Consider the following 12805-nt stretch of genomic DNA (forward strand, 5'->3'; position numbering starts at 1 on the left):
ATTTATAAAATGATTATAATTGTAACTTCATGAAATTGCTGTCGGGATTTGATGGCCCATGGGAGACACTCCTTAATAGTAAATCTTATTTCCCCTTCATGGTGTGGTCTTGGCTCTAAATTAAGGAGAGAGAGTTTCAATGCAGCTGTCAGGATCCAGTTGAAGGTGTTTCAGGATATCATGTTTAGCTTTAAAGCATGGATTTTTTTTTTTTTTTTTAAGGGTAAACAGCATAGCAGGCGTTTCAAAAGACCTGTCCCATCAAGAAGGGTTGATAGAATTAAAGATATGCCCAGGAGAAGGAAAGACGGGGGTGAGGAAAACAGGATAGGTGTTTTGTTTCATTCCCTTTAAGAGTAGCTTCTAAAAGAATTAATAACAAACCCCCTATCCCCAAGGAGCAGAGGGGGGTACAGAAGAACCGGAGAGAAGAAAGCTGTAGATTAGGCAGAGATCAGAGGATCTGAAAATCCATGACCATGTGCCACGAAATGTTAATTGCATTGTGTTGTCACAGAGCGGCTTATTCAGGGACCGTATCGAAATGTGTCGTGGTAGGACAAGCCAGTTGGGTTCTGCCACTGAGCTAACCATATTAGTGTGCCTGTTTCTTTTTTTTTTTTTAATTTTTTTTTTCAACGTTTATTTATTTTTGGGACAGAGAGAGACAGAGCATGAACGGGGGAGGAGCAGAGAGAGAGGGAGACACAGAATCGGAAACAGGCTCCAGGCTCTGAGCCATCAGCCCAGAGCCTGACGCGGGGCTCTAACTCCCGGACCGCGAGATCGTGACCTGGCTGAAGTCGGACGCTTAACCGACTGCGCCACCCAGGCGCCCCTAGTGTGCCTGTTTCTTAAAGGAGGTTAAGAGGAAGAAATTCAGTCAAGGTTAATTCCGTGATATGGGTACAACTAGAAGCCTACTCAGCTGTCCATTCTCTGCTTGACATGCGGGGTGTATATGCTGTCTAGACACACATGAAACAAAGCGATTACAGAGGAGTCCACTGCAGAGTCCTAGTGAGTGCTTTCCAGGTGGCCAGGAATAAGAAAGAGGATTATGCGCCAGAGAAAGTTTGGATTTGTTCTGGGTCTTACAATGGGTGAGACTGGAATGGGCAAGAGAGACGAGTCCTAGGCGGGGGGAACAACGTGGCAAAATGTACAAAGTTAGAAATACCGAGTGTTAGGGTCAATGGGGAAACCAAATCCAATGAGTAGAAGACCGCCTAGTGTGGTTCCTTATAGCAATTGAATGTTTTGAGGGAACTTTTTTTTTTTAATTTTTTTAATGTTTATTTTTGAGAGAGGAGGGAGAGAGACAGAGCATGAGGAGTAGAGAGAGAAGGAGACCCAGAATCTGAAGCAGGCTGCAGGCTCCAAGCTGTCAGCACAAGAGCCCGCGGGGCTCGAACTCACGAACTGTGAGATCACGACCTGAGCCAAAGTCAGATGCTTAACCCACTGAGCCACCCAGGCACCTTGAGGGAATTCTTTTTTTTTAATTTATTTTTTGAGAGAGAGCGACAAAGCGAGCAGGGGAGGGGCAGAGAGAGAGAAGGAGAGAGAGAATCCCAAGCAGGCTCCACACTGTCAGTACGGAAAGGGCTCGAACCCACAAACCATGAGATCATGACCTGAGCTGAAACCAATTAGTCGGATGCTTAACTGACTGAGCCACCAACATGCCCTAACCCTGAGAGAATTCTTCATTCAGCAACACAAGGACTACAAATCACTGACCGGCTGTCCCCTTTCTGCCTGAGACTATGTCCTACCTTGTCTTAGGAGCCCGGCTCCCTTGAACTTGCTGGCATAATAGGGGACTTGCTCCTAGGTGGGCGTGGTGGGTGCTGCTGGACAAAGAAGCCCACTGGGGGTGCAAACCCATAGCTGGGTGGGGTTCCCTGTCTTCCAGATGAAGGACTCTCTCATCAATCTTCAGAACGGCATCAGGTCCCGCGACTACACATCAGGAAATGAAGAGAAGAGGAACCGCTATCACTGACCAGGCAGGAGCAGGGGTGGCTGCAAGAGGCCTGTGCAATACATGTACATAGACCATATAAATATATATATATAAATATATATATATATATATACAGAATATAAATATATATATATTATATACAGATTTTAAAAAGAAATAATGCCTATGTACCAGGGAGAAGGAGCCGGACGGCCTCCTGTGCTGGCCGGGCCGAGGGGCCGAGGAGGGCAGGGACCACCTCTCAGCACCGACCTCCCCTGATCCTCCTCCTCCCCATCCCTTCCCCCAGCCCCAACCCTTTCCCTCACTGGCCGTCCTTGGCTCTGAGAAGGGAAATGTTGTTGAGCCAAAGTTATGCCTGTGAAGACCCTGGGGTCTCGAAGTCTCAAGGGGGCATTGCTTAAGGTGCTTCATTCCCCAATCCTCTTTTGATTTGTCTCCAAAATAAAAGAGAATCCCCCCCCCCCCCCCCCCGCGCTTCCCCAGGTGCTCTCTTGTGAACAGGAAGTATCCAGGGCGGGAGCCCAATCAAAAGTCTGCCACCTGAGGCCACGTCCCTTTCTGTGGACGCCACGCCCCCAGCCCGGTTGGGGGTTGGAGGGCTGGGAAGGCTGTGCCTGCGTGATTGGGCTTTGTAGCTGAAGGCTCCCCTGGGGACTTGTGTACCTAACGGTGTTCTCCTCCATCACCCCTGCACCTTCCCTTAACCCGTGTAGGGTGTGGACCCAATAAGGGCTGGGAATTTCTGACCTTCCCACCCCCCTTCTCTCTGGTCTTCTCCCAGGCTGGATCTGGGTGAAGTGTCACTTTTTAGTGCCTAAAGCCCTATTTTTTCTCTGTGCCCTAAGAGCACACATTGTTTATTAGCCAGGATGGAGCATTTTTGATCTTGTTAAACCCCTTTTTAAGTGGTTATAAGCAAGGAGGGCCTGTGGCTCTAATTCCTTCGTTTTGAGCTGTCCATTTGATTTCCGGGACGATCCAGGGTGCCCTAGGGACGTCCGGGGTTTGGGAGAGTGAGTGCCCTCACATTGTACATATTGTGGGTTCACACGGAACGCTGTGTAAGTAGTGAGCAACTTGGTGAGTGCTCACTTGGCTGCCAGCATCATTGACTCTAAGAGAAGAGCCAACTTTAGTCAAGGGAGACACTGGAGACCTTCTACACAAGGAAGGAGACCTAGGCTTTTGGAAGGAATACATTTGGGAAACGTGCGTGCATTTGTGAAGGAAAAGGCCTGATTGAGTCTCTGCCCTTTGGAGGCCATTCCAAATCCTGTTTCTAAGACTTAGGAGAATTCTGGTAAAGGGGGCAAAGCCTTCTCTGGTCTCTGGCCCCAGGGAGGTATGAGAGCACTAAGGAGGAGAAAGTGAGTCATCCAGATCCATTTTGGAGTTGGTTCACTAGGATTCGTGCACTTATCTGACCTCTGTCTGACCTCGTCAGGCCCTTGTAGCCACGATTACCATTTTTTATTCACTAACTGCTATTCTAACATATAATGACCAGAGGGATCCTGCCAGCCCCAGGCAGAGCTCACAGTGCTCAGTCAGGAAAGGATTGTACCAGTTTGGCAAGGAAAGTTCTTTTAGATTGCTCATTATTCTAGTGGGCCTCTTGATGCGAGGGACAGAAGAAACTCAGGGCTTCTCACTGATGTGGCCCAAAAGAAGGGCAAGTTGTGTTCTTCTCTTGGAATGGCCGGAGCATCCCACTTTTATAATCAAAGACAAGTTTTTGACTTTTTAGTCTGAGAATATGGCCTTATTATTGCCCTAAGAGCAGGAATACATGCCCCAGGGGAGTAGGCTGAGAAGGCTCCACAGAATCAGCTAGAATTGATATCCCTCCTCTAGAAAAGGAGATGTGAGGGATGGAGTTGAACATAATCCTTGGGAAGGGTGCATAGGCCCACGGGTCAGTGGGTCACCACTCACTCTTGTCCGGGGCTTTGAATGGGAGACACCTTGGTGAGGGTCAGGGCTCATGGGCCCTGGGCCAAAGGAGGAATAGTGCAGACTGCTAGAAATTTTCCTGGTGCAGTGGCCAGAAGCCAAAATTAGTCTCAGAAACTTTTGAAAGCAAAAATGGCAAATTCTCTAACTTAATCCATGTACCATTATTTATCTAAATCCATTCAATTGTTGAAGGTCCCATGGTGGGACCTTTGGGGTGACTTACAAAGGGTTCTCTGCCGGCAGTAAAGTAATACAAGTGGGCCTGGCTACGCAGAGTTGCTCAGCTTTTGCTTTACCTCTTCAGCCATTCCAGGGAGGAGTAGGTAACAGGGAGGGACGCATTTAGTATGTCCAAGGAATCATCATGGTTTCTGGGGGTGTGAGCCTGGGAGACAGGGTCTACACACAGGGAACGTCCCTCCACCTGCCTCTTTCCTAGGAATCATGATCTCTCGGGTGGGCACTCTCTGATATAATAACGTTTTAAACCTTCAAACCAGGAGAAAGCTCAGCACCTCTGTGGACTCCCAAACAAAAGCTTCCCCCCCCTCCTCCTTATTCAATAGCCTGTCAAAGAAAAGGGATTCATCTTCCAGCCAGTGCTTTGTTTTTGTTCATGTAAGAATTCTGGTCACATAGGAGTCTTTATGTGAGGATTTCTGTCGTAACAATTGAGAGCTTGCGCTCAAAGATTTTGCAAAGTTTCTAACCAGGTGGCAAACAACTACTGGGTCTATACTTCCAACTGCAGTGTACTTGAAGGGATTAAGATTGGCCTTGGAGAATCCACTCGTGTCTACAACTCGTCCGTCCCCCGTCCACCTCCCTGGCACAGGGGCAACAAGACCGGCAACCTGAAGCTGTCTGTAAGGGCACTGGGCAGAGTCAGGAGACCTGGGCCCGAGGCCTAGCTCTGCTCTTAGACAAGTCCCTTCCCCTTTCTGAACATCAGTATCCTCGTTTGTAACAGGAAGGGGGGTAGGCTAGACTGTCTCGAAGATAGGTTCTAGCTGAGCATTGTCTTGGAGGCTGGGTCAGAGACTGGCAAGGCAGGGCTTTCTCAAACGTGGAAGGTGCTCTGCCAGAAGAGAACAAGCGTCTGGGCTAGAGCTTCCCTGGTGTTTAGAGGGGTAGTAGGACAGCATCAGGGCTCCCAAGAAATCCAGGGTAGTTAACTTTCTTCTTTATGGGCTGGCAGGACTAGGGAGGCCTAGTGAGGTAGGGAAGGGGAGATCAGGTTTGTCGTATTTCCCAGTATTAACCTAGGAGGGTGGTTCTTCCTTTGTTGGCTTAGTCTTTGTTTGGGAAGGGACTTTCTCTAAGTTGGGAGGAGGATAATGGCAAGAATGGCACCATCTTGGATTGAGCTCATCTTTCGTCTCTAGGCTATAAAGCCTTTCATCTGTCCATCCTTCCTCCTCCTTGCTAGAAGAAACACTGGAGAGAAGCCATTCCTGGCCCTAGCACTTCTCTTTTGGCTCAATTCAAACCTTGTTGGGTTTTAGATTAATTGTGAACCTTTGGCTAAAATCCTTGGGTTGCTTTAGAGCACTGACCCTAAGAATCTGGGATTTTAGGAAGGGGGAGGGGGATCAAGAAACCTCAAAGAGGAATGCTTTGCTAGAAATGGCTTCCCTCTGTGTCCCTCTCCCTGATCCATGCTTGATCCATGTCTAAATCATTTGTGGACAGCATTTCTAGGGTGAAATCTTGCAGAAAGGACTAGGGGAAGACTCTTTCTAGACTATTTGTGGTCCCAGAAGGATGCTTTCTGTGCCATACTGTGCTGTTGCTTTAGCTCTGCAGGGCAGCCAAAGCCAGCCCTTCCTCTCTAGGGCCCCCAGGTGGCAGGGCTGTGGTCTCCCTCCCCACACCCCCGGGCCCCACCTCCCCACTCCAGTCGGAAACTTGAGAACCTGGCTTCCTGACTCTCTCCTCCCCCACCCTTTGTCTCTAGGCTGTGGGACAATCATCCCATCCACCACTTGACATCCTTGACCCTCGTCCCCCAGCCTCCAGCAGGCTATCCCCACTCCCTCCACCTCTATGTTTTCTTCCAGAAGATGCGTTTTGGGTCCGAATGGAGCGATTTTCTGGAAGGCCGTCTTTTTAACGCCCCTGCTTCCCTGATGTGGAGTAGGGATTTGCACAAGGTGTAGAGAGCTCCCTCCCCACCTCTCTGCCCAGCCTTGTTACCTCACTCCTGCTCCAGCCATGGCTGCAATGGGCCCAGCCAGCTCCCTGTCTTGGTGTTCTGTACGACAGCTCAGGGGTCTTGGGCATTGTTTTCTGTTGTGACTTGAGGTCCTCAGCAGGCCTGGGAGCCTGGATTGGAGCCTTGGCTGCTGGCGAGAAGCACCTTGCCTGCCAAGAGGAGCTGATGCCAGACGATCTACCCGACATGTGAAAGCATAAAGAATATTGTCATCTCTGCCCCTTGGCCCCCTTGCTTCTCTCGACACAGTGAGACGCTGCAGAAGCAAAATGGCGGCCTCTGCTCCAGGCAAGACAGCTGGCTGTCTGGGGAGTTGGCCCTGGGCTTGGATGCCACGTGCTGAGATCGCGTAACAAAAGCAACCATATTTGCCAACAGTAGTGTGTGGCTCCCCACATTTCCCTATCCTGCACTCTAGGGCCAGACCACTCTCTGCATGGACCAGATCATCTTCCCAAACCCATGGTGCTTTTCCCCCCACTCAGCCTAGACTTCAAGGTGGGGAGGATGGGTCAGAGGCCATAGTGGCCCCTGGATAATCCTGACAAGGGGTGGAGTGGGGTGAGGCAGAGGGAGCAGCCCCCAACACCTGCACTGGGCCATATATGGGAAAGAATACAGGTTGATTGCAGTCGAGTTGTCTGGCCATCTGTATTTGGATCTATAACTGTACTTTGCCTGGCGCTGTGCGCAAGGTCTGAAAACTTAACTGCTATTACCTAGAAACCATACACGGCTTCCCAGCCAAATCTTAATGTAAAGTAGCTAGAGCCATGGAAGTACAGTATGAATTAAAAGAAAAAGTATTGAACTACAAATAATAAATGGTGTGTGTGTTTATTGCTGGACTCATCAGCACTCATTGTCCCAAATGTTTTCAGTTCTCCCAGATGTGATGAGGGCAAGGTCCAAAGACGTGTTAGTGTAGGCATGCTGATACATATATGCACAGCCATCCACCCAACATCTAGGACACCCTTTCCTGGGGAGGGAGGCAGCCTGATAAAGTTGAATGGATGAGTTTTGGAATCATACCTGAGTAGAGATTTTAGCATCACTGTTTATCAGCTGTGTGACCTTGGTCCCCAGCCATTATTCCAAGCCTCAGTTGTTTAGAGATAATATAAAACTGTGTGTGTGTATGTGTGTGTGTGTGTGTGTGTGTGTGTGTTTCTTAGTATAGTGCCTGGTACCATACTGAGATAATTTTTCTTCCATTATTAACCAGTACTATTATTATAGGAGCATATGGTAGACTGAATCCCAACAACAACTTCTTATGTAACTTTTCCCTTTTGTGCCTTGGCATTTCCAGGAAGGTGGACATTGAGAGACAGCTTTGCTCTATTTCCTTAACCTAGACCAGTAAGGGAGTTAGCCCCTTGCCACCTGGTGGGAAACTTTCTTGGTGTCAGGCAGGAGAAGACTATTGACTCTTTTATTTGGGCGGGGGGGGGCAGGAGAAGAGGGAAAGAGCAGCTAGATCACACATTTATGGTGTTTAATTCAGACTGTTAAATGCATTTTTCACCGCCTGGGAAAATGTCCACTGATGGTGAGTTCAGGAATTGATGCAGGCTGGAGGGGGAGGTCGAGGCCATAGTATTCGTGGCAGACGCACATTGTAGAGCAAAACCAGAGCAAGCTGTGTGTAGAGACACTTTATTGACACGAACAGGGTATTTCCTGAAAAACACTACATACTGCCATTAGGTTGTCGAGAGCTTGGGTGATCAGGAACAACATTGCTAGAGTTCAGAAAAAGATTGGCTGTGGAAAATGAAGAAAAAGCACTATGAAGGTGACAATGTGGCAAGGAGATCCATCAGCTGAAAGACCTCAGGAGTTTACTAATGGTATCTGATGGTGTTTCCCAAACCTACAAGCACGGTGCTTCCGTGGCCTCCCTCCCCATCACACACGCTGACATCAGATGCAGCTCTTGCCTGATGGTGACTCGGGGTCTGTAAGGGAGACGTATTACCAGCGTTGAGGCTTATCTGGCCTGTGATCGGGATTGAGTTTGATTACTACGACTCAGACTTGCTGCACGTACTTATCTACTGGGTCCTACTAAACTCAAGTAAGATAACTCAACATGAGTTCTCTGCTATGGTGGAGTTTCAGAGATTAGGACAAGTTTGGATGATGGTATTTTTCAGACCTAAGACCACGGGGCACACTGAGGCCCTAGATTGGTGCTCCAGGCAGAGTGGTGCTGAAATGCAGAATGGATGGATGATTGGAGGATGAACACAGTACTACTCAGATACACTCACAGTGACTAGGTGAATTCACTGACTTCGGGATCTTTCATTTACAAAAGGAGGGGTGAGGAAGGCTTCATTTTACTGTACTTTTCTATTTCTTTGTTAATTTGGGAAAGGAGAACCAAGATCTATTCTGAAATGTGTCTAACTTTTGCTTTTTCCTACAAAGATGCCAGTTACACAGCCTTTCCCCTCTGACTGATGTCAGGTTCACAGATTCTGAGTTGGGTGTACTTTCCTTTTTGATCTAGTAGTTTCCTAGGAAGAGGAGGGAGCTACTGTCTCTTGTCTTAACCATTCGTTGCTATACACATGTATCCAGCATGTTCCTGCTTTGAAAAATTCCTTTCCTACTAACATCTAGTCGGGCATCGAAGGAGAAACCAGAAACTCAAAGAGAAATCTGGGTGTGTGGATTTTGGGGGATGGAGAAAATAAGGGAAAATGCTTTTAAACAAACAAAATAAAGGTGGCAGTAGGTACAGGCAGTGTCTGTCACAGTACGTCCACATAGGAGTCAGGGCTGTGATATAAGACTGAGCTAGCAGTAAAGGTCAGTAGGACAGGGTGTATACAGTGCCAACTGATTTGAGCAGGGTCAAGTTCTTGGCTGTTAAGCAGTAGGAAAAGGAAAATAAGACCTAAGCCTGGCCTGGTCTGTAGTGAATTGTGTTATTGAGGATTGGTCATGGAAAATATCCAGCACCAAGATAACAGATGGGGTTCCTAAAGTGATAATAGCCCTTGAGAACATTTCTAAGCCCTTTATAGGAACAGCATGCCAGATGAAGTTTCCAGAGCAATGCACATTTGGTCTGGGTCCTCTAGGAATATGGGGAGCAGGGAGGATTTGAAGCAGGTTGGGGGTCACACTACCCTTAGTTCTGTAGTCCTGATCAAGTCTCCCAAGAAGGAGTTGAATTACGCTAAGGGAGAAAGAGTGACGTGTAAACCAACTAGAAAGAGAAAACCAAAACGAGATAGACTCTCAAAGCACATTAGGAGCACTGGCTAAGAAGCAAAGTGGTAGAGGAGCCGTCGGGTGGCACTAGGGGTGAGAGAAGACGTCAGACATCTCAGGACAAGCAGGAGAGGCAAAGATGAGGCAAAACTCATCAATGAGAGGAAACGATGCGGCTGTGATCGAAGTGGAAAAAGGAACCGAGCTCTCCACTTACCGGCTGTATGACCTTAGCATGTGGTAAAGCTTCTTAGCCTCCAGCAGCCTCAGTGTGCTTGCTCACTTGTGATGTGGGTATCAGTAATACCCACCCCACAGGGCTAGCTGTGGAGAGCTAAGGTAACAGAAACGAAAGCACTTTGTAAACCATATTGCTCTAATGACAGAATTGAGAATGAGAAGTTAAGAAAAAAAAAAAGATTACCTGTAAAACGTAAATAAGGGCGGGGGGTGGGGGGAGATGGGAGGTGCCATTCAGTTCATTAAAAACCACTCAGGAAATATCTGGGGTGGGCTTTTTAAAAAGAAAACAAAAAGGCAGCCATCATGCATATGACTTGATTTTGAGTTCGATGCTTAGATGCATTGTCTACTGGAAGCAAGAGGAAGGTGGGGTGATAGGAAGTAGCTCGCTCCTACTGAAAGCTCAGCCATCCACCAGCCACGGGATCAGGAGAACAGCACAGTAATCCACGCCTATTCTCTATAAAGTGCGAAAAATGATCTATATTCTGTCCCCGGTTTCGGAGGAATCATGTGCAAAGTTACCAATGAGAAAGGCCGTAAGTTTACTGCAAGTATTTTCTTCAATAAAATTGGACTCTTGAACGTGTGAACAAGGACTTGTGTCAAGTACTTCCCCAAGAATGGAAGAGTTGGAAAAAAAATGAATTCGTCGGGTGAGGCCCAAAGACAGAGGAGTGTGATCTTTCCCCATGAATTCCCCCAGATCTGAGGGACACCTGTCATTGAGTCCCAGCCACTTGCATGTTTTCAGAACCCATGAAGCAGCCTTCCCCTCGGTCACTAGGTGCTGAAGGACATCACATTTGGACCAGTCACTCAAAACGAAACAAGATACTGACTGAAAGTTTTCCAGTGTCCCTGTGCTCTCCCAAAATCTAGAAAGGAAAGAAACCCTCAACAACTAGACATCATGGATTCACCTAGCCCATCCTGCCCCTATCACTTCACTCATTCTCTCATCATCCTTCTCAGACTAAAAAGCACGTTTCTTAGTTTAAATATTCCCAGATGCAGTCTCTGGAGGATTTTTCAGAGTCACAAATCTTTTCACTAAGGAAACTCTTCATGTCCACCCCATGTCCTCCTCTCTGCCTTTTGGCTAGTTTCCAGGTGTGTGGGTCTATCAGAGTTAACCTCAGCCAGACAGTCCACCCGTGTGCTTGTGAAAGAGGGATGGCTGTAGCCAAACTCAGTTTCAAGGTCTTTTTAAAACCAAAATTATCCCATCTCTGAAAGTGTCAAGTGGGAAGCGCCTAAGGCTTACTATGTTCCAGTTTATCCTCTGAAATCTCTTAGTTGAGCCCCGAGTCTCAGTTGCCTCCTGTAAAAGGAGGGATAATACTGACCTACAGGAATTTTGAGGGAAAGAATTTAGAAATTTCAGTTTCAATGCCCACAAGAATATAATGCTTCCCAGCCATCTCAGATGGTGTGCTCCACTTGGAGGGCACACATACATTACCCTAATAGGGTGATGAACATGTTGTATGACTTTTAAGGGCCACTTCTGTCTTTGGCTTCGTGAAGGGCCAAGGCCAACCTAGTCCTTAGAGACCTATTGGGATCTAGCCCCAGAGTACCAAGTTCCAGAGAACATCTTGGTCCATGCTTAAACTTTCTATCACTGAAGATCTTAAAAAGGCATGCTTTGCTCTGATGCTCTAGTCAAGTGGGCCAGGAACTTGGCGGGGGGTGGGGGTGGAGGGACTGATTTCAAGGAATCCCACTTCATGATGCTCCTGCTTTAACCAAATTAATCATTCTTACTTCCTTCCATTAAGACATCCATTCACTTGCAACAAAGAAGAATGAGCCAGTTCCAACCAGTTAGGGACAGAGGGGTGTGACATCTTCAGCATTTGTACAAAGTCATTGGGAGCACAGGGAAGTCCAGTTGGCATGGGAGCTCCTTGCTTGAAAGCTGCAACAGGGTGAGGTTGAGTCCGTGTAGAAATATTTACTCCTTAGTACTGGCCAAGTCTTATGGTGTGTAGAGGTCTGATGGAGTTAGAAGTCAGGGGTGAAAGTTCAGAGGTGAGCGGATGCATGATGAATGAATAGAAGGATGGATGCGTGAAGGGAAGTGATCTGGCCCCTGGGGCACCCTCCTGATGCTGTTAACATCGCTGAACCTGGAATATCCAGTCCCTCAGTGTTCATCCCACCTACCAACAATAAAACAACTCACTGAGAATTTCCAGCCTGGCCCAGTCCAGGCCAGCCAAAGACACTGACCAAATCCACAATCCTTACAAAGGAGGGAGTGGGGGGACTACTTTTTGTCACTGTGGGTAAGAAGTTCACATTGCTCAGGCCAAAGCAATTCACTTTCTGAAGGGCTTGACGTCACACAGAGCTTTGTGACCTGGATATCGACTTTAAGAAGTACCCCGAGGGTGGGAACTCTGGGTAGGGTAGAAATCTACGGGGTCAAATTTAAAGTCACTTGGGTGTGGGTGACCAAGTCACTTGTACAAGCTGCCATCCTTATCCACCTTCGCCTGCCCTTCCCTGTACATCACCTCAGTCACACCCTTCTATTCTTCCACTGGTACCGCAGAGTTCTCTTTGTTCTCTGATGGGATGGCAAGGTAGTCAGACCTGGAGGAGGGCATATGGGGGGAGAGAATCAATACTTTAGTACCCAGGGGTGGGAACACAAGAAAAGGGAAAGAACAAGGGCACAGGAACAAGGACATCTATAGAATAGCTCTGCGTTTCCTTCTTCCTGTGTGTCCCAAGAGAAAACTAGAATGGTCCTTTCATAGGGAACTAGAATAATAGGTGTTTTTATTTTTTCCCTCCACTAGCAGTGTGTGAATCTTCCCATTTATCCACATGGATTTCAGGACTTCTTATTGTTAGATTAAAATGTTGGCCAAACTGATGGATGTGAAATTACATCCATTTTTAATATTTATTTAGTTGCTTTAATATTTATTTCCCTGATCACTGCTGATGTACATTTTTCATAAGATTATAGGCTATTTGGATTACTGCTTCTGTAATTAGACTGTTCATTTGCTTTGGCAGCTTTCCTTCTGAGATGTCTCTCTCATGGATTTTTCTTTGATGGTTTTGTGTCTTGAAAATATCTTCTCCCAGTCTGTGGTTTCTCTCTAAACTTTGTTTATGGATTCTTGTAATGAACAAAAGATTTTTAG

General features: G+C 47.3%; 2 protein-coding genes across 6 annotated transcripts in view; one reads left to right on the forward strand and one right to left on the reverse strand.

Moving 5' to 3' along the window:
- GRAMD1B (GRAM domain containing 1B) overlaps window positions 1-6982 on the forward strand; it is a 172304-nt gene extending 165322 nt beyond the window's left edge. For all 3 annotated transcript variants that reach the window (XM_030331116.1, XM_030331117.1, XM_030331118.1), the window contains one exon: window positions 1919-6982. In XM_030331116.1, the coding sequence (XP_030186976.1) occupies window positions 1919-2008 (90 nt within the window). In that variant the 3' untranslated portion in view covers window positions 2009-6982. The remainder of the gene's footprint in view (window positions 1-1918) is intronic.
- An 828-nt stretch (window positions 6983-7810) lies between these two features.
- The window catches only part of SCN3B (sodium voltage-gated channel beta subunit 3), a 31734-nt gene continuing 26739 nt past the window's right edge, over window positions 7811-12805 (reverse strand). The window contains exons 6-7 of one of the 3 annotated variants that reach the window (XM_030331124.1): window positions 12175-12242; window positions 7811-7934 (exon numbers count right to left, since the gene is read on the reverse strand). In XM_030331124.1, the coding sequence (XP_030186984.1) occupies window positions 12179-12242 (64 nt within the window). In that variant the 3' untranslated portion in view covers window positions 7811-7934; window positions 12175-12178. Of the gene's footprint in view, window positions 7935-11577; window positions 11807-12163; window positions 12243-12805 lie in introns of those variants that run through there. The other 2 variants (XM_030331123.1, XM_030331122.1) reach the window with 2 other exon arrangements.

This window comes from Lynx canadensis, chromosome D1 (genome assembly GCF_007474595.2).
Source record: "Lynx canadensis isolate LIC74 chromosome D1, mLynCan4.pri.v2, whole genome shotgun sequence".
Taxonomy (NCBI): domain Eukaryota; kingdom Metazoa; phylum Chordata; class Mammalia; order Carnivora; family Felidae; genus Lynx; species Lynx canadensis.